Genomic DNA, 22339 nt, shown 5'->3' on the forward strand with positions numbered 1-22339 from the left:
ATTTAAACTAAACCAATTTGAACCACTACCATCTTTGCACAAAAGTTCCTCACATACCTTATATTAAAAATTACCAATAATGCTTACAATAAGCAATCAAATTATTGTTCAACTACTTCACTACTACCAAAGAAGACAACAATATTAACATCTTGTTCTTTTTATTGCTCCAAAATAGAATATATCATAGACATACAAAGATGCATAATTGTTGTTTCTATAATTTTTTCTCTTCATAATGAAGAATAGGATGATTCAAGATTCTCTACCTTTAGAATGACACAACACAAGACCAATTATAAAAAATATAAATCATAGGCAAGTCTTAAAAATTGATTTTGTCAAAGTAAGGTTTATTAAACAAGTCAACATTACAATGATAATCATTCATAATATTGTTGTAGACTATGTTGCGAGTTATAATTAAATACAATAGCTTAAAATAAAAACAAAAACTACATAACAATGTCATTTTGTTCAATGACCAAAAGAGCTAATATATGTTTAATAATCCAATTGTACAACCTTACATGTACATGGTCCTTGTTATGATCCTTATCATGGTCCTTGTCAATCTCCAATTATATAGTATTTGGACTTAGAATTGAAAAATCCAAAATCTTGATGTTAGAAGTGCTTTAAATCTTCTATTTCTATTTGATATTCTTGTTCTTTTTTCCAAAACATTTGCAATAAATGGATTATTTTCCAAAACATCAATAATCCATTTATTGCATGCTTGATCAATACTCATTGTCAACAATAATAATGTAAAATCAACACCTTGGTTGTCTTTCTGAAATAATGGCATGTTCTTGCTGTTACTTATTGCAAACTGAGTTACAAAAAAGAACATGCAATCAATATTTTCCATCAACCAATTTTAGAGGTGCGGTACTCTAAATACAACAAGCACGCAAACGATTTGACCTTACCCCTATGTAAAATTAAAAATCACAACCAAAGAAACGAGCAACATAAACTACAAGCATGCCCAAGCTTTAAGTGCAACACAGAGCTGGTTATCGAGAGAAAACTCTACACTCAAATCAGCTAGGATGAGACCGACGGACTCCATGCAAATTGATATCTAATAAAAACCGGCCACGGTCCTAACAAGAGAGATCAACAAAGAAATACAATGCGACCCAGAAAGATAGTAAGCAAAGTCGAACGGGGCTCTTCGATACAGATACAAAATCTACACAGTGCTAATCTCTGCAATCAGCAGGCTCTAATTGGGAAGTAGAGAATGTACAAAAAACGTCCTACTTTACGGCTGCTTTCTCCCTAAACATCCAATGAGTACCTTGATACACTACTCCACCTGAAACACTTTCCTCCAACGAGGGGACCACCTCATCGTCAGAACTCCAAAGCTTCTACAACTCCTCCGAGATTCATGAACTAGTAGCCAAGTTCTCACTTCACTCTGGGTTCATCGTTCATGCTCGGGCATTCAGTAGTTGCACCAAACCACCAAACATGAACCTCCCAGATATTATACATTAAATGTATAGTCAGCTTTGGCATCCACTACGGACAAGAGCGCTTCAGTAACCACTTCTTCCACACCTGCTTCACAGGAGCCAACAACTGGGGTAGTCATGGCTCCTCTACCGTGGAAAGGCACACCTACGCCAACCTTGTATGCGGCAAACTCTACCTGTTGCTCACCAGCGAATAAATTAATTTGATCTCCACGAACTGACGGAAGGACCTCCGGGTCTGAAACCATGCATCGGCCCCTGACCACCTGTAAACACTAGCAGCACCCATCAGACCATGCAACCAGAGAAAAGCCTCTTAAGCAAGCTTAACCTGCTCATTTGTACACATAAATACAATTTCCCAAACCCTTCTCACGACATCTGCATTCATCTTACGTTAAACTCAGAATGTTCAAAACCAGGGCCCCAGCCCTAACGAGAGCCCTAGTACAGGCACCTGCGACTATCCGATTCAAAGTAATTCATTGCTTCATATGGATTTGTCGCACATAGATACTTCAGAAAAGAGAGTCCGGCCAGCCGCTCAAAGCGTACCTGGAGGATTCATGGGAGGTGTTTGGTACTGTGCATATGGACTGAAATGTCCTCCCACTGATCGACCACGCATAGCAGATTGAATTCCAGGAGGACCGTACGGGAACTGTGCACCTGGCCCAGGTCGACCACCCGCATTCGACCTGTATAAATTATCCTGGCTTAAATAAAGCGGAGCATTCGAAGAATAACCAGACATGCTGCCTCCAGATGCTTGATCTCCTGCTTGAACCCCTGCACACGTATCCAACACCGTGGGACCACACTTCAGCCCACCCAAATAGACTACCTTCACCTGGCATAGATGCAATATAAAGCAACGCCATACTGCCCTGATCGTGGATACCAAATCCAGCCCACAGCGTACACAAGTGACTATTTCCGACGACTGACAGCATCTGCAAAATGATCGAACTCCAATAACATGAAAACAGCTGTCATCATCACAGTCAACTTCTGCAGGTGCACTACAACTGCTCCAATATTAACCATTAGAAAAATTAGGATGCATGCGCCAGAAACGGCAGCGCAGCGGTAAAACAGTTCTAAAGAAGCGTCAACTGCACCTTCGGAAGGTCCAGAGCTTGTACAACCTCCACTTTGTGAGGGCCCAGCATCTTGTTGCCCACCAGACAAGTCCCCAGCTCTTTCACTGACAGAGACCTCTTGGTTTCCCTGTCGTACTTGTTCCTCCCCGGGCCTGCCTAATCGGGGAGAGACGTCAGAACCACCGGCTGGGGAAGCAAAAGATTCTGGCCACACCCGCTGAGGACGACACGACGGAGGAAGAGGCGGAGGGGGTGGAAGACGCGTTCCAAGGGCAAACCCTGAACTGCAATGCTGAGGAGGTAAAGGAGGAATCGGAGAATCCAGCGATGCGCCTGATTGACTTCCTGGACCACTTGGATAAGAATTTGTCCTAGACCCCACCTGCAAACAAACACCGCCAGATCTGCAATGTCAAAGCGAATTTCCAAAGCCACATAGACTTGGTGATTAACTCGTGTTCAACTGGATCTACTTCTGTTACGAGAACGCGTACAAAGCCGCTGCTAATTTCACTTACTTGAGAAAACCCAGAGTTCCCTTGACCTTGATGACCAGCTAAGCCTGAGTGTGTAGTTGGTGTAGATGGTGAATCGCTCGCTTGATGAGTACTTAAATCCTGTGAATGTGCGGAACTCTGCCCATTACTTGGATATGCTGCCTGCGAGCTGATTAGCGGCGGAGGCGGGGATCTGGGGGGTGGAGGGGGTGAAGGAGGAGGATCAGCCGGCAGAGGAGGTGGCGACGGAACGGAAGGAGGGGGATCCAACGGCAGAGGAGGCTGCCCAGAGTTTGTTCTTGCGTCCCCCGCAAAACGATCTGCTAGGAGTTGTTCCCGCGACTTCATAGCTGGAACTTCTGAGTCGGCCGTCGGAGAAACATCCTCCATTTCCAGCTCACCATCCACATCTTCCAGCACAGTTGGATGCCTCTCGACAAGTGCCTCTCCTTCGGTTGAACGTGTTGTGTTGATGGCGCTCAAAAACTCCGTCTCCAATTTCTTATCGCCATCTTCACTGTCTTCCTCTTCCTCCTCGTACAACTGAGGAATGATGGAAAACCCGTCCGGTAAATTCAACGACGCATTGCTGAACAGCAAACACAACCAATCAAAAAACCACTCAACTTGCAAGACTTCGCAACAACGCAAAAGCTACACATTGGATTCACGTGTTGCGACTCACGCCTAACTGGCTCGTACAAGCGTTGCGCAAACAATTTACAACAATTCCAAGGTTAGTCAAGCTTGATTGTGATACCAAGCCGCGCAAGCTTATGCCCTCTGTAGTACCCCAGGCACTGACTGTATATCAGAAATTCGAGTGCGATTCCGCGTACAAACAGCTCGTATGCCTCAGTGATCGCACGGTTCACAAAGCAGTGAAAAATCTCAGCAACGTCCAGCTCCAGCATTTTGGTTCAGAGTGCTGAAGTCATCAGCTCACCAAAATGATGCAAATCCTTATCAGATGTTTGCACAGTATGAAATGGAAACAGAAGCAATACCTTCCATACTCATCCACCAACATGCCATCCATGTCCCTTACAGGATCGTCCACTGCACGCTCAGATCGAGAAAGTCGGCGAGGACCATTTCCAGGCAATCCCTTGTCCTCACTGTGCGACTCTATTTCAGTCATAAAATGACGCAGAACAGATTCCGGCATCACCTTCCTTTCCAACCACAAGTTCAACACCTGCAGCACACCACGACTATCGATTACTTGGAGAAAAGCATACCAGCCAACAAGATGGTTGTCGACTCACTACTGTGAAAACAGTGTCGAGACGGACAGCAATGACGACGACGACGACGACGACTCCAAAGTTGAACTGTCCATATGGAACCGGTGATGCTTCATCTCCTGCCGCTCAACAATCTATCAATCGAAAAACCCAGTACTCTCCCAGTGTAACACCCACCCACAGACCCCTGCCGTACCAATAAAATAAAATAAATAAATGAGTGTATGCGTGCACCAACAATAGAAAACGCCCATGAAAATAGAATGCCCCAACAGTCGCCGTAAACCCCACTTACCTTCAAACACTGTTTTCTATTCTCACGTGCGGCACCCCCTGGTGGAGCAGCTGCATTCAGTATTCGAGGAAGGAATGATTGCACAATCGGAAGGTATGCCGCCACTGATGGGTCCAAAAGACACAAACCCATTTCATCAGCACCAACACAAGCTAACATTTGCAGTGATGTAATCCATGCAAATTACTCCATCGCAAATATGCCACGCATGATCTCAACTACAACATGCGGTGCGACAATCTAAAATCACCCACCTGGGGATTCCACAAACAAGATACATCCCAAAGAATGCATAAATCGAGGACATATCCGACAATTCTTACCCAAACCTTCAATAATAAAACTACACCTTGCTTTCGACAACAAGGAATACAACGACAAATAACAAGGAAAGCTTACCCTTCTGTGTATGGGCGACTTGAGTGACAGAATCTAGAAGAAACCAGTAGTCTACCCGCCGATGAAAGCTGGGCTCATTCTCCAATTTCCGTACTATCACCTCAACGATCTACAAAAAAATCATGCACTGCCCCAAGTAAGTCCGAACGCCACCTCATTCCATCTACACCACCAAACATACAACCAGCTAATAGTGCTGATTATCCACGTATCTTATGTGACAATGCGCCAGCATTAGCCACTATGTTCAGCTCTACCTCACGCTAAGATGTTGGTACAACATTCCATTCACCTCTAATTCCCAACTTTACCATCTACTTACCAAAAAAATTAAAAAATACAAAAAATACAAAAAACCAAAAAAAAACCAAAAAAACCAAAAAAACCAAAACCAAAACCAAAATAATCACACACGCTGCGTCGCAACACCGCCATCATATAACTAACCTGGTCAGCAATGCCGTGCTTTGCACAATCCATAGCCTGCCGGGTTGTGCGTCCTATGCTGTCCTTTGTGCGGGAAACTGTCTCCAACATACCCACAAAAGTATCCCGTGCTATAGTGGCTTCCGTATCCACTGCTGTTTCTCCGTGTCGAATATAGTCCAGATCTTGCCTTTTGTGTCCGTCATGAGGAGTTAAGACACCACCCTGCCCATGTTGAACTGGTGAAGTCAGCCCTGAGCTTCCCCTTCTTTGTGAAGGAGAGGGACTGCACACCATGCTATTTGTGAACTTGTCAAGCTCTGCAAATGCGAACGACCCAGACCCACCTATACAAGTCCACAAACATCTCTGTAAGTGAAACCGTCAGGACCACAACGCATCCTTCAGGGTGCAGTTCCAGTACATAACCTTCGGAGCAAGGACATGAACAGAACAAGCACAAAAACCAGAAAACGCCACCTGTGGAATTCTGCCTAGCTCGCTGCTTAGCTTGAGCCACCGCAATCAGAACCTTCATTGAGGCAGATGCATCCCCCTCCCTCTTCAGCGCATTTCTCTTCTCATTAGCAAGTGCAACCCTAATTTCAGCAACAAATGCCTCCCGTAAGCGCGCACATAATCCACGATTTCCATTCAGCTTCCCATCATCAGTAACGTTGATTCAAACTCAACATGTCACGCACGCATGCTAGGAGGAAGACCCGACGGACCTTTCATGACGTAACATAAAAACCAAATGGAAACAGAGGTCTAGAGGACAAAATTGCTCGTTCCACGAATTTTAAATCGTAAGGCCATACATACAATGCTTAAGGCACGTTCACGAATGATGGCTGTGGTGCAGCACGCACGTTGAACAGCCACCACTCTCTAAAATGATCACGACAAAGCACATGCTCAAAACCCTTAGCAAGACTCGTAACCCCCCACATCCGACTGCACACATCACCACAGCGGCACCAACGTAGCGAGTGACGTTCAGGTACTCACGCGTTTCTTATACTTGAATCCTCGAAACTTGGTTTTGCAAGAGATCCGAACGCCTCTGCCCCTCCTAACATACTTGTACTCAATTTACCGCTCTCGGAGCCGCTCAAATGTCCCTTGCGTTTCTCCGTCGCAACTTCCAAGCTTGATCTCGTGGGACCAGGACTTTTTGATTTCGAACTCTTTGCTCTACCTTCCGACTTCGCTGTTTGCACCTTGCTAGGGTCTTCACTACTGCTGTGCTTTCTTGGTGAATCTGTTGCCTGTGCGTCTTTCAAGAGCATGTGTTTCTTGCTCTCTATCCTGTCTTGAGCACCAGCGTTATCATGCCCGCTTCCTACTTTCTGTTGTTTATGCCCTCCATCTGTAGACTCAAAAATGTCTGGCGTCACTGTGGCATTCTTAAAGGGGCTAGCCACGCTGCCAATCGGCGGCCCACACACAGGTATGCCCTCTTTGCTCAGAGTCTCCAAGGACGCAGCTGCAGTCACATCGTTACCATCTTGGTTAGAAGACACTCCATTTCCTATTTGCTCCCTAGATTCCGCCGCGCTTGCTGTAGCGGCTTCCGCTTCACAAGCACTCATCGCTGCATAAGCTCGATGCCTTCTTTTTGAAGGAGGGAGAGCAGCCTCGCCATCCAGAGCTGCTTTTCTCATCCGATCCTTGTCTGCTTTCGGGGGTAGGCTGGTCCCCCTTTCTCTGGACTTGCCATCCCTGGGCGAATCGTTCTCGGCGTTGTTTCCGTCCACACCTGAACGCCCAACGGACACATGTTTCTGCTTTCCTTCCCACGACTTGCCTTCTGATGCGAGCATCTTGGGCCTCTTCAACAAGGGAAGGCTTTTCTCAACCGCATCCACTTTGGGACTAACTCCGTCATCACCCTTCTCCCCTCCCGCACTTCCTTCCTCCCCTTCGACCTCTCCATCAGACAGCCTTCTACGTTTTAGAGATGCTTCACCTACAACTTCACTTTTAACCTTTGATCCTCCAAAAGAACCTGGGGAGGAGGTTGGAACTTTCTTCTCCAAATCATCGACACTGCCTTTCACGTGCTCGCCCCGCTGCTTCGGTGTGCCTGAATGCTTCTTGCTTTCCTGGAAAACCACAAACACTCATTTACTCAAATTCGGCATTCCCATGTGCAACACCCACTCCATCTATTTACTCCAATGTTGTAGAATACAGCACCTCTCGAACTACGCATTATGCTTCTATGACGATCACATGGCGGGGGCACCAAGGGGCATTACTCAAGGACAATTGGATAGTACCAGCGCTGAGGCATCATCATATTTCAAGTTCTACTTAGATGATTGAGCACTGCTTATTCAAAGCCACTAACACAAACCTAGGTCCATAATATACCATCACTCTAAAGTCCAAACAAGAAATGAAGACACGAAATGAAAACTACAAGGCACATCAACTTAAGACCCACCTCCGAACTCTTCGTCAAAATTTGCGATTTCTTTGGCCCTTTCTTCAATCTATCCACCTCCGACGCCAGCCCCTTCACATCCTTCTTCCCCTCCAACTTGCGTTCACGTTTCTCCCCACCCAAAACTTCTCCCTTTACACTAGAGCTGTACACATCTTTCTTCTTGGAATCAGATTCCTTCCTATTGTGCCCATTGTCAGATGACACCCTTTTTAAAGCACTGTCATCATCCTTGCCAGGTTTCCCGCCTCCGTCACGTCCACCTCCCCCACTACCTTTTCCCAACTCTGACCTCTTCTCAGCAGCGCTTAGCTTTCTAACCGCTTGAGTAGTCGACTTGCTGTCTTGTCCCATTTTAGATTGTTGACTGGCTTTGGAGGGTCTGCCCACTTTAGGTTTGATCTTCTTCGAAAACTCGCTGGTTACAGCATGCACAGCAGCGGAGTCCTCCACGATCTCTTGCCCAGGATTTGACGCCGCGCCATTCACAACACCAGGGGATTCATCCATGTTAGTCTTGTTCCGATTCTTCTTCCTCCCGTACTGATAAGTGAGCACCTGCGTGTCGTTTTCTGGAATCTCAACCTTTTCCTCTACATCTTTGTCGGAAGTCTGATTGATTCTCATCAACGCATTTCCGAAAGCGCGCCTTCTCCCTCCATTTGCCTCCGAATCGGGCTTTTCAACTTCTGCGAACGACTTCAACCCTTCCCCTACTGCACCATCGTGACTCGCTTCTTGCTCCTGTCCTCCTCCGTCCGAGTCTTTTCCCATCTGTAGACCGCTACCATTGTATTCTGGTCTTTCGCTCCAATTCTTTTCGCCATCGCCATCGTCGGCATCCTCTTCAGGATTCCCCTCATTGAAATACACGGACTCGTCTTGCTGATTCAATGTCACGACGGGCATGGAAAAAACTTCCTGCTTAACCTCCTTTTCCACCGTGCCCTCTTCTCGACCATCCAGGCCACTATCCCGAGTACTGTCGTCCTCGACCAACTCTCCATTCTCTTCTGCGGAGTCCTTGGGCGTGTCCCCTACCCGCTCATCTTGCAGAGCACATATTTCCTTCACGGCGGAAATAAACTTCTTGTCTGCAGTTTTCTTCAGTGACTTCTGAATAGAGGCTTCTCTCTGATCCGCATCAAACTCTGACAGCTCAACCGGTAGGCACCAACCACTGCCACGGAACGACCACTACTTAGTATATCTACAGCCGCAAGGAATGTAAGAATTAACATGCGATCAGGGCACGGACGAAACACTCACATTTGCTGCCCTGGCCCAAAGTAGGTCACATAATACTTTCCAGCATGTTTCCCTTGCGTCTCCAATTTTCCAATCTGTCAACGTGCAATTAAAAAACGAGGTCAAAATCACAAGCTACTGCTCCAGCAAACGAGGTAAGAAAACTACCAAACCCAAACAGGGAATCCATGTGAGAAAAGGGCTGAATGCCTCGCCCCACACAAACCTCCTGCGGGAAACATGAGACCTCTGCCTGCAGAGCAGAATCCCATCACTAGCCGAACTACGAGAAAAGACTACCCATTGGGCACAGGCACACACACACACACACAAGCCCGCGTCGCTCAGTTTTGCAGCACCGAAAATTCCAACTTCCCAGAATACGCCAATCCAGCGGCAAGCCCAATTTTCCATGAAATACATGACTCCACCCGCCAGCTACGATCCTCGAACGCGACCGTAAAGCCTAGCGCTAATGGCTAGGACGACAATGATAGTGCTCCCACCGATCGAAACAAGAAGCGAGAGTTGGAAAGAGCCGATATTTTATCGGGCTTCCTGGCCAATTTCTGGGACAGCCTTTCTTCCTCCTTTCGAAACTAGCTTCGCCGCTCGCACATCACTCAAACCTCTGCACGAGACTCTGGCAATGCTCTCACGGATTCGTGATGGCGTACCTGCGCGGGCCATGCTGGCCAACCCTTGACTTTAGCCAGCACGAGGTCTCCCTCGTTGAACTCCCGAGGCGGAACCTCCGCAGAACCCCCGGCAGCAGCTCCTCCTGCTTTGGCAGCCCTCCCGGCTCCTCCTTTCTTCTTCGCCATAACCCGGGGTCACATCTGCAAGCCTGCTCCTCTCTCCGAGGTACGCCCTCGCGACCTTCCCTCAATAGTTGCACCACAAAACCCTAACCGTGATTTCAAACCTTTGTCCCTAATCGTCACCAGGAATCAACACCGCATCGTGCTTGCTCATCCAGATGCACAGTCGATTCGCCCTCGCGGATACCGAGCCAAGCATTGCATCGGAACTCACGCCCCGCCCCTCACAATCTCTCGCCCTACACCTATCTGCGCTCCTCGGAACTGCGAGGTGGAAGAAAAAACTTTCGAATCGCCCGAACGTGCAGCCACTCCGAACCACCTCCCGCACCGAACCTCGCCCCGCCCTCCTCCTCCCAATATCCCTGCTGGAAAAACTCGAACCGCAAGGGACCACACCCCGCCATTTCCTACATACCAGCCCGGCTCCGAAACAGAACACGATAATTCCAACCTCAATCACTCACGTTCCTGCGCCTCGCTCAAATGGCCCAAATTCTCCTTGCGCGCACCCGAGACCTCCTCCTGACCCGCGAAACACCAACGTCAAGACCTTTTTTTTCCCAACACGCGGTCTTAAGCTCTTCGCGCAACAGAAGCAAACGATGACCAAATGCAACGAAATTGGGAACGCAATGAAGGCGGGAAAAATCGAGTGAGCAATGCAGCGCATGCGACAGCACAGATGAAGCGACGATCAGCGATGAGAGAGAGAGTTGCTACCGAGGAATCAATTGGAGCGTAGGCAGTGGAGGACGAAACCCTAACCACCATCAGGAAGGCAAACACCACCTCGCAACTCGTCGTCTCAAGCTCGCCTTCCCTCTCCCTCCATGGCGCCCTTCCCTCCCGCATGTCCCATGGGTCCACATCCCTTCCCCCCCTCCCCCTTGCGCTCCCTCCCATCCGCACCCATCCGCATTAATTCATCCATCCGTGTGGGCTTCATTCGGGCACTCTCGTTCGTTCGTTCGTCCGTTTGTCCGGCTATCGTCGTGGTCTTCCTCCAGTGGTAGGAAGTGGTGAGTGCAGCAGAGTTGCAGTGGGGTGTAAGGGTCTATAGGATCTGACTCTTACACTTGTTGAGTCAAAAGGTATTAGGAGCCCCGGCGATCCCTAAGCCCATGGGAAAGCCGCGGCGAGGTGGCGATGGAGTGGATGGGCGGGCCACCTCCCTCACACCGAGGGACCACACGATGCGGGGGCAGCGTGCGGTGTGAGGGGAAGTATTTTGGAGTTCCTGTGGAGTCCCGGGTGATCCAGAGGAGTCAGGAGGACTCCAACGGACCACCGGGGTTTAGCTTACTGGCGGCTTGAGTCTGGAGTTACAAAGACCGGGCTGTGGTGACAGTATCCGGGAGTAGGGTCCAGTTCACAGGGCCAATATTAACGGAGTTTCTGGTTGGTGGTGTTTCAGGGTGAAATCGAGTGACCAGCAAGAGGAGGGCAGTTACATGTGGTATCAGAGCAAATAGTTTTAGATCAGTATTGAGAAGTAGATTGGAGGGAAATTTCTGAAACTAATCTTTGAGCTGAGGCAAGAGAAGCATTAGCACAAGATGGGGAAGAAAACTACCAAAACTGCCTTTCAACTATTGGACAAGGATGAGATCCTTGAGACCAAAGTGCAAGTAGGTCAAGAAGTAGCCAAATCCAAGAGGAGGTTGGTGAAAAAGAAACCCTTGCTTGAGGAGGACCTTTCTCTTGTCCAGGTGATGGATAGTGAAGAGGAAGTTGAAGGAGAGCAAGAGAAGTTTCAAGAAAACTTGCAAGAAATTCAAGAACCTCATAGTGATGAGGAGGTGATGGATAGTGAAGAGGAAGTTGAAGGAGAGTAAGAAAAGTTTCAAGAAAACTTGCAAGAAATTCAAGAACCTCATAGTGATGAGGAAGAAACTGATAAAGAAGGAAGGAATCCTAGATCACAAAGACCTACTTCTTCCAAGACCTCCAAGGACTCAATAGAAGAATCAAGAGTAGAGAAACAAAGTGTTGTTTCCCTTGATGAAGTTGAGAAAATGGTCATGAAGTTAATGGAGGAGAGGAACAAGGAGTTTGAGAAGAAGATGGAAATGAACCAACTTCTAATAGACTCCTTGATGAGAGAAAATGTGAGAAGGAAGGCCTTACTTGAAGGTCAAAAAGGCAAGCTAAGTTCTCACAAAGCCAAGACTGATCAACCCAAAAAGTGGAAGGGCACAAAACACAAAAGAATTGTAATGAGATTTCTTAAGGAAATTGAACATTGGCATTTGGCCAATGATATTGAAAGTGATGTGGATAAAATAAGGACTTTTTTTGCATTACTAGAGGGAAGTGCTTTAGATTGGTTTCATAGAGAAATCAAAACCAATCCTAACTATGCCAAGGAAACCACTTGGGCTAGAGTCTGTAAAGGACTGATAGCTAGATTTGAGAGTAAGTAGCAAAACTTCATTGAAGGATTGCAACTTCTCAAATTAAGACAAGAAGGAGAAAAAGCCTCACTTCTGAAGTATGTTGGTGAGTTCCAAAACCAACTAGCCTACACTCATCTGGACTATGAAAAGTGTTTATTGATTTTCTTTTATAATGGATTGAATGTTGCTACAAGAAAGAAATATTGGAAAAGGGAAACCATACCTACCAATATTAATGATGCCTTTGCCTTGGCTTCTCAACTTGAATTGGAGGAATAAGGGGTGGGTCATAGTGAACAAAGCACTATGACTAAAACATAGGAAGGAAAGACTAGTTTCCAAGGGAGAACTAGGCCCTTCCATGGAAGTAAGAAACCACCTTTTTCCAAGAGGAAATTTGAATAAAGTGTTTCTCAAGTTGGAAAATTTAAGATTAAAGAAAGTCAAGGGAGTAGTATTAAGAAAGCAAAAGCAAGTTCTTCTAATGTAATTTGTTTTAAGTGTCAGCAAAAGGAACACTATGCAAATAACTGTAAGAATGAAGAAGTGCCTAGAAAGGTAAGTGAACTTCCTAATGCTTCTTTGTTAAATGAGACTCTTGAAGTAAATTGTCTTCAAGTTATGAGTCTTAGTAAAAAGGTTCTGGTTAAAGAAGGAGGTTTTCAAAGAAAACTCACTGCCATTAGTTTGCATAAAAAACTCATCTATCTTGATACTAAAGTTGGAAATTGTAAAACCTCCATGTTGATTGACACAGAGGCACCAACTCGTTTATGAATCCAACTTGTATCCAAAGACTCAATTTGATTCAGGGGAAAACCAAGAGGGTGCAAATTTCTTTTGCACAAGGCAAGGAAGTGACCAACTTAGTTGTAAAGGATATGAAGTTTAAGTGTGGAAACCATAGATTTCAAGAAAACTTCACAGTTTGTAAGCTTGAGGGAATAGATGTAGTTTTAGGAAATACTTTTTTGGAATTCTATGGAATTGAACTTCGATGGAAACCTAGAACCAGAGTAGCCATGGTTGGAGAAATTAAAAAAGTAGTAAACTTACCATTTACAAACTTCCCCATGTTATATCAATCTAGGATTTCCATAGTATCTCAAAGTGAGTTAGAAGGGGAACAGTTTCTCTTCCACTTGAAAAGTTGTGATATGGATTCCATAGATGATGTAAAAAATATTTCTTTTCTTAATAAAAATGAGTTGATGAAAACAACTTCTCATCGTGCAAACTAAATTGCTGATCTTCTAAATGAGTATGAAGATGATTTGACAAAAGAACTTCCAAAACAACTTCCACCAAGTAGAGTAGTGGATCATAAGATAGATTTGGTACCGGATTCACAACCTCCAAGTAGAGCACCTTATTGGTTAAACCAAAGAGAGTTGGATGAACTCAGAGTACAGTTTAATGAGTTGCTTGAAAAAGGGTATATAAAACCAAACAAATCCCTATTTGGAGCTCCAATTCTTTTTGTGAGCAAAAAAGATGGAAAAATGAGGATGTGCATTGATTATAGAGCCTTAAATAAGATCACCATAAAAAAAAACTACCCACTCCAAGAGTTGATGACTTATTGGATAGGTTAGGTGGTAGTAGATATTTTAGTAAGATTGATCTTAAAAGTGGGTATTACTAGATAAGGATAGCTCAAGAAGACATTGAAAAAACTGCTTGTAGAACCAAGTATGGTTCTTATGAGTTTGTAGTAATGCCTTTTGGGTTGTGTAATGTGCCTGCTACCTTCACTACTCTCATGACCTCAATCTTTCATAAGGAAAATGATGAGTTTGTAGTGGTGTACATTGATGATATTCTGGTTTTTTCTAAAAGTGAGGAAGACCATAAGCTTTACTTGAGGATCGTCTTACAAAAACTAAGAGATAATCAATTGTATACTAACTTAGAAAAAATCATGTTCTTTTTAAAAGAATTAGAATTTCTTGGACATATCATCAATGAAGATGGAATAAAACCAGATCCAAAGAAGATTGAAGCAATAAAAAATTGAGAAGTGCCAAAAACTCAAAAAGGAGTGAAATCTTTTTTAGGACTAACAAATTATTATATGAAGTTTATAAGGAACTTTTCTAAAATTTCTAGCCCGCTCACTAGCCTATTGAAAAAGAAAAACAACATCATTAAATGGAATGATGATTGTAGTGCATCTTTCAAAAAAATCAAGGATGTCTTAATATCAAGTCATGTCTTGTTCTATCCTAAATTCGATATGGAATTTGAAGTCCATATTGATGTAAGTGATTTTGCTATAGGAGGAGTCTTGATGCAAGAGAGGAGACTGGTAGCATTTGAGAGTAAGAAATTAAGTGGGAGCCAATTGAGATGGCCAACCCATGAAAAAGAATTATTTGTTGTGGTACATTGCTTGAAAGTTTGGAGACACTACTTGGGAAGTAGAAGAACCAAAGTATACACTGACAACATTTCTTTAAAGTATTTTACTTCCAAAGCTCAAGCCTCACCTAAAAAACTGAGGTGGTATGATGTAATAGTGTCAATGGATATTGAACTAATTCATAAACTGGGCAAGGACAACTTGGTGCCTGATACACTAAGTAGAAGAAAAGAGTTTGTGGAAGAGAAACTCCATGACTCTATGACACTAAAGACTATAATGTATCATGATGACTCTCTCTTGATAAGGGGCATTAAGAAAGATTATGAACAAGATAAGGATGCACTTGAGATTGAAGAAGCCTTTGTTCAAACCAAAACTACAAGAGAACAGAGGAGACGTATGGGAGTCTCTTCTATAAGAAATGGATTGATTTGGTTTAAGCAAAGCAAACTCTATGTACCAAAAGGTAAATGGAAAAGGAAATTAATGTATGAAATACATGATTCTTCATGTAATGGACATAGAAGTAGAAAGGACACTTTTAAAGAAGTGACAAGATTCTACTATTGGCCTTCTGTAAAGGAAGATATGGACCAATATGTGAAGAGTTGTTTAATTTGTCAAAGAAATAAACACTCTATTCAAGCAAAGAGTGGACTCTTGGAACCATTGCCTATTCCATCTCTACCTTATAGAGATATTTCAATGGACTTCATAACTAGCTTACCAAAGTGTGGTGAAGCTAACTCCATATTGGTAGTTGTTGATAGATTCAGCAAGACTGCTAGATTTGTATCAATAACTATGTTTCCAAAAGATTCAAAGGAGGCAATAGAAACTGCCCCAAAATTAACAACAAGTGTATTCTTTGATAATTGGATCTCTTTATATGGAGTGCCAACCTCAATTTTGAGTGATAGAGATGTGAAATTCATAACTCAGTTTTGGCAACATGTTATGAGGAAACTAGGTTCTAAAGTCATATTGACCATTGCTTTGCATCCACAAAGAGATGGCCAAACTGGGAGACTCAATGGAATTCTCTCAATGTATCTAAGGCACTGTGTGGCAAGTGATCATAAGGATTGGATCAAATGGCTGCTCATAGCTGAGTTTAGTTATAATACAACTCAAAATGTGTCCTTAGGAAATACACCATTTCAAGTAGCTCATGGCTTCAATGCTTTGCGACCTATAGATTTGGTAGAAATCAAACAGAGTGATGAAACAACTTCGGAGTTTTATTCAGTTAAAGGGACAAGGTGGGTGACAAAACGGGAAGCCATATTACAAACTGCTAAAGCTAGACTAAAATTGGCCCAAAGAAGATACAAGAAATAAGCAGATAGGCATTGAAAGAATGTGCAATTTGAAAAGGGGAACAACGTTTGGTTGAATACAAGCAACCTCACTTGTCCAGTACATCTTACTCCCAAATGGACCCAGAAATAGGCAGGTCTTTATAAAATTGAAAGAGTGCTACACAAGAATGTCTATGTATTAGACATACCTAAAAGATTGAAGTGGCATCCGGTTTTCCATGTAAGCTTTCTCAAGAAATTTGTGGAGGATGAAAAAGACTTTCACAAAGAGAAGGCAAGAATTCCACCTGAAGAAGAAATATGGGATCAAACCATAGGTCAAATAGAAGCGATACTTGAAAAGAAACAGACGGATGTTAGAGGGGTTCAATATTTGTGTACTTTCAAAGGGTATCCTCCACATGAATTCCAATGGATAAATGAGAGGAACTTACGACATGTGTAAGGGTTAGTCACAGCCTTCAATAAAGAAGTTGGTGACTATAGAAGACCCAAGACCACAAGGAAGCAAATCAAACCCCACTAAAGGATAGATAGGTTAGTTGATTAGTTTGATAATTTGGAAAAGATCAATGAAAAGGATGACCAAGAAGATGAGGACATCTTCACTCCAAAGTGGATGAGGGCCACAAGCCTATATGACTTGTAAGAAAAGAAAATCCATAAGCTATAGTGTAAAGGAGAAATATAAAAGAAAACTTGGAAAAGAAGATGATGAAAGTTTTCAAGAGACAGAAGATTTTGAAAGGATTCCAACCCGCGGGGACTTCGTAGAGGGAAACCTTAAGAAGCTTGTATGAGGCGGATACGAGACTCTGAGCAACCAGGCCTAAACGGTTGGTCTTTCTTAAATGGGTTTCACATTGAGTGATAGCAAGTCACTTCCATATGGTATGGAAGGATACTAGGATGAGACAGATCCTAGTTAAGGGGTTCCACGGCCGAGGCTAAGTCTAAGTGGGGAATAATATTTCTATCATTCACATTGGGAGATGTGAACTTTCAAAATCCACAAAATTGAGAAAGTTTAAGTAAGTTGAAGGCAAAAAGAAATTGCACAAGAAACGTGAGAAGGGAGTAGCATCCCTTCTCAACAAAGAAGTCATAAATCCTCCTTTACCCCTACCATCTTCGGAAAGACTAGAAGTGTGAATGGAGGCTAGGTAGACAAAAGAGCCTTCAAGCTACCTAGGAAAGAAAGAAGGATATAAGTACAAAACGTCCATTATAAACATTCTGTGAGAATGGAAAAATATATGTATATACGAATATACCTTATATATCAATGAGGACATTGACTCTCCAAAGTGGAGGAGGATGTAAGGGTCTAAAGGATCTGACTCTTACACTTATTGAGTCAAAAGGTATTAGGAGCCCCGGCGTTTCCTAAGCCCATGGGAAAGCCGCGGCGAGGTGGCGATGGAGTGGATGGGCGGGCCACCTCCCTCACACCGAGGGACTACACGATGCGGGGGCAGCGTGCGGTGTGAGGGGAAGTATTTTGGAGTTCCTGTGGAGTCCCGGGTGATCCAGAGGAGTCAGGAGGACTCCAACGGACCACCGGGGTTTAGCTTACTGGCGGCTTGAGTCTGGAGTTACAAAGACCAGGCTGTGGTGACAGTATCCGGGAGTAGGGTCCAGTTCATAGGGCCAGTATTAACGGAGTTTCTGGTTGGTGGTGTTTCAGGGTGAAATCGAGTGACCAGCAAGAGGAGGGCCGTTACATGGAGGTGTGTGTATGTGGAGGAGTCCCATGGTCTCAACGTATCATCAGCTCACTACACTGGGACATTTTACCACAACACTACTGTTGCTCCTCCTCTTCCTTACCATCATCATCTTGGCTAATGAAATGTGCCAGTGCTGCACATTCCAGGGAATTGACTTTCTTTCTGGTTCAATGTTGGTGCTTTCTCTCCATACTCACACACACACACACACACACACACACATACTGCAGCTTCACCATAGCACTATTTGATGTTCTTTCAATTTAGTGTGTGTATGTATCTGAATTGATACCACACCATTCTCAAAACACAACCCCACAATTTTCATAGTGCAGGGCTTGTAAGATTCATTACAACCAAGTCTCTCAACCTCCCTCATTCATGTATCTATGTTTGTTGTTTATACATGCATTGTTAAATTCTATACTATCCCTAGCCATTGCAAGTTGCACATTCCATGTGTCACAGACATGGATCATGCAATATCTCCTGTTAGTGCCTCTTTTTTTAATTCCTCAGTTAGAGTCTACGGCTGACCTGCTCACCTGGTTTTGTAACTGTGATGTTTCTCAATGCTGAAATTGACTCACTAGACTGCTTTTTCTACAATACTTTTAATTTTTGTTTTTTTTTGTTTTGATGTGAAGTCAGCTGGAAAGTATACATGAGAGGTGATATCATAGTCTTAGCTATTTTTGGATTAGTCAATTCAAAAATTTGCATTGGTTTTTGTGTTTTCCAATATTGTTTTATATATTTGGAACTTGAGTTTTTATTATGTTGTAAACTATTAACTTGATTGTAGTGAATTTTTAAATATATATTTTTTTATTTTGTGAGGCTCTTATAGATTTTTACATTGATCTGTGTTGTAAATAATACATGTTGTTGTCAACATTGTGACAAAGTGTTTTGAACAACATGAAAGCCTTGACTTTCATAAGGTTGAATGCTTATGTTTTAATTGTTTAGAAGACTATTGTTCTTTTAGTAGTTTTTTATTATTTAGTCGTGGAGTTTTTTGTATATTAATCTTGATTATAATTTTGTTTTTGTCTTTAGCCATTCTTTTATTGTTAACTTAATTGATTTTTAGTTTTTTTACCTCTTCTAATATATACTACTTGTAGTATTCAAGGACAATAGCCTATTTCTTGCATTACAATAATTGCAATTTGATTGTTCATATACAAGATTTGTAATGTTTCTAAATTTAGACAACATGCTCAGCAAGTTTTTTATGTCATGAGAATCTAATAATGAAGCTTTGTTGCTGAAATATTTTGAAACAATTTCATCAGTATTTGTATTGTTAATACATCAAGTTTGCATTGGTGCAGTCTTGTTTTGTTATATTACAAAACCTGAATTGTTAATGGATAAAATGTAGTTTTAATAGAAATTGAATACAAAAGACATCATTTAACTTCTTTAACATAGAGAAAAATTTGCAAGCAGTGACATAACATTTAGTAATTAACAAGATGTGTGGTACATTTTATATAACTGACCATTGACATTGAACAGAATTAGATGTCAATTAGTCTATTATTTGTAGCATAAAACAGAAAATTGAATAATTTATGTTAAAATCTTTAAAATTGTCACATGTCAATGATTTTTTGTTTTGTTTTGTTTTGTGTAACAACTTCTTTCTTGAATATCTTTTAAATTATCATACGAATTAATTTTAAATTTCAAATCCATTCTAACTACAGGAAACTTTTAAAACTTGTACTTCAGCATCAAACACAAGGAAATTGATGGAAACTCATTTGAAACATTGACAAAAATGAAAGATGAACATGCACCAACAAAAACAAACATTGGGAATTGCATCGTGAGAAACTTGAATACAAAATCAATCATCGTGTACAGAACAACAGAGTACATATCTAACCATAGTAACACCTCAAAGTGAAAAATCTACAACACATGTCCACTCGCGGCACTGAGAAGATCGATTCAGGTTTTGCTTTCGGCGATCAGTGTTCAATCCACCATAGCCAGCACTGCCGCTGCTTCTGCCGCTTTGGTTGTGTCGCCTCTGGTGTACCTTTGTGCCTGTGCAGCATATTTGTCCCTGTTGTGTCTTCGACTTGGAGACTTAGGGCTTCGGAGACACCTTCATCGGTACGTGTTCGGAGACGCGGTGGATGTTTGCTAGAGAGTTCTGTCGTGTTTGGAGTGTTGGGTTTGGTGGAGGCCTGTTTCGGGAGGGGATGATTCTTGGTGATGAGGCTTTTGTGATGTGTGTGGAGAGTGTTTTGGAGGCAGGCTTGTTTTATGTGACTAGTGGTTGTTGTTGTTGTTTTTTTGTCGGTGTGTGTGTGTGTGTGTGCGATTTGAAGTTGAGGTCGGGGGTATCGTGCTCAGGATTTTGCGATCCGTGGCGATCTCCTACGAGCAGGCTGTTTCCTGGTTAGTGAAGCTCGATCGCTGAAGGCGGGAAGGCTTTGTTTGGGCGCTGCGCTGGGGTAGATAGCGACAGGGTTTCGGATGGGAAGGTGGATCTACGAGGCTGTGGTGTGGGGCGAGGGACGTTTCTTGCGAAGAAGCTGCAGCAACTTGTCAGCCTAGGCGCCGTTGCGAAGGAATTCGAGGGTGGGACACAGGAGTTTGGAGGACGTGTTGCATTGGATTGGGAGACAGGTGGTGAGGCGACATTGTAGGGACGGGCTGAATTGTATGTGAGGTATTTGTAAAGATGAAGTGAGCACGAACAGTGGGGCAGGTAGAGTCCGAAGGAGGGCCTTGTATTCGATCTGAGCATAACCGCGACGTCATAATCACAGTTCATGGTATATAGGAATTAGAGTCGATGGAGGATCACGGCGGAGCAGTTGGAGGGTTGTCTTTGGAGAAAGTGCACAGTCGGGCGCGAAGAGCGTTGTTGATGGTCCGGGATGGCTTGGAGAGGTTGGAGCGATTAGAGTTGGCGGCGCAGCAGCCTAGCAGCAGCAGCAGTCCTAGCTACAGAGGTATAGGTGGCTTACAGGACGCGCAACCAACGGCGCCAGATATCGTGGAGAACCTGAAGAAGGAGATTGGTGAGCTGCAGGTGGCTAGTGCTGACATGGATAGGATGTGGCGTAACCAGGTGTTGGCGAAAGGGCAGCGGGACCTATGGAAGCGACGTATTGAGCAAGTTGCTGAGGAGGTTGAGTCGCTGAAGGCTGGTATTGATCGGTATCTACTGCGGCAGCATCGACGGCAAGTTGAAGCTCAAGAGCGTGCCGAGCTTTTTCGTCGGACTAGAGGAGACGGTGCTCACATACTACAGGTAAATTGCTGTCAGATTGTTAATGCGACCTTTTTGGATATTACGCAATGTGTTTTTGTATTTCCGAAAGTTCAACATTGTGAAGGGTATGATTACTTTTGGTGGTTTCACCGTTTATTTGGTATTGTCCAGTGTTTTAACTGTCACTGTTGCTAATCTTTACGCATGATTGTGTGTGCTAAGTGAACAGGTTTCGTTCTTATAACCAGTAGATTTCTGTGGGACCTGTACACTTAATGCCGTGATGTTTCTATAATCTGTAGCTTTGCCAAATCACGATGTGCTCATGTTTGTCTTTTGCGTGTTTGAGCTACGGAAAATGACGAATTCTCTACTTAGCAATTATTAATGGTGTTTCACGTTTTGTTTTGCAGGTACATGATATTGAAATGCAGGCTCTGCAATCCGCGAAGAACTCGTCACGAATGTTGGACGATGCTTATGCGACGGGAGTGGCTGTTTTGGGGCAGTATGCAGTGCAACGGGACCGTCTGAAATCTGCGCAGCGAAAAGCATACGATGTGTTGAATTCTGTGGGATTGGGCAACAAAATGATGCGAATGATAGAGAGACGGCACAAAGTAGACCGATGTATCGCTTATGGGGGCATGGTTTTTACAATAATTATCGTTCTTTTTGTGATCAGGTGGGTGCGGTGAAACGATACAATTTTTTAGGATTTTTTCCAGAATAGCAATCCAGTGGGGCACATGATCCAAGCATCTGCTGTCTTGCAGCAGGCTATACTTTGTGGCAAATTTATGTTCGCTGATGATTTATGTTCAGATCTTTTCAAAACGTTTTCGAGCTTTTCGTGCGGTGGACCTGCGGAAGTATTGTAAGTAGGATGGTCTCATACAGCTGGGGTCTGTTTATTCACAGGTAGTCTGCTCTGGTACTGTAACATTATACAAGACATGTTTAGCGAGTTTTTTTAGGCCGTTTGCACAAGAACAATCTGCTTTGTTGAGAGTGGTTTTTAGTAACTCACCGCTGTATTCATTTCTTTTCCCCTCACGTCTACTTGTAACTTAGAAAAGAGGTTTGCATGCGGTCGAGTCTACCTGACGTATGGGCAGACTTTTTCGCTCCATACATTTCCGAGGAGCACTGTACATATATAGACTTAGGAAGTATTTATAAGATCACAGCTGAGGTTCCTATCATGGTTTTATCTGACTATCACAAGTAGTCCTAAAAGTAGCTGAACCTTCCGGGATTCAAGTGCGTGATCAGTTACAAATACGTAGATAAGAAGCAAA

General features: G+C 43.5%; 2 protein-coding genes across 2 annotated transcripts; one reads left to right on the top strand and one right to left on the bottom strand.

Moving 5' to 3' along the window:
- Nucleotides 1–1157: 1157 nt before the first annotated feature.
- Nucleotides 1158–10293, bottom strand: LOC112288450 (uncharacterized). Its single transcript, XM_024532617.3, has 13 exons — nt 9835–10293; nt 9179–9252; nt 7910–9089; nt 6469–7565; nt 5938–6056; nt 5479–5804; nt 5032–5140; nt 4633–4736; nt 4098–4288; nt 3112–3679; nt 2612–2975; nt 2046–2279; nt 1158–1756 (listed from the first exon to the last, which is right to left on the bottom strand). The coding sequence occupies exons 1-13, from the start codon at nt 9979–9981 to the stop codon at nt 1689–1691; spliced, it is 4581 nt and encodes a 1526-aa protein (XP_024388385.1). The 5' UTR covers nt 9982–10293; the 3' UTR covers nt 1158–1688.
- Nucleotides 10294–19751: 9458 nt separating this feature from the next.
- LOC112288630 (membrin-11) lies at nt 19752–22094 on the top strand. The gene is made up of 3 exons (XM_024533029.3): nt 19752–19927; nt 20171–21077; nt 21452–22094. The coding sequence occupies exons 2-3, from the start codon at nt 20616–20618 to the stop codon at nt 21734–21736; spliced, it is 747 nt and encodes a 248-aa protein (XP_024388797.1). The 5' UTR covers nt 19752–19927; nt 20171–20615; the 3' UTR covers nt 21737–22094.
- Nucleotides 22095–22339: the final 245 nt, after the last annotated feature.

The sequence above is a fragment of the Physcomitrium patens genome, chromosome 11 (genome assembly GCF_059467195.1).
Source record: "Physcomitrium patens ecotype Gransden chromosome 11, ASM5946719v1, whole genome shotgun sequence".
NCBI lineage: Eukaryota > Viridiplantae > Streptophyta > Bryopsida > Funariales > Funariaceae > Physcomitrium > Physcomitrium patens.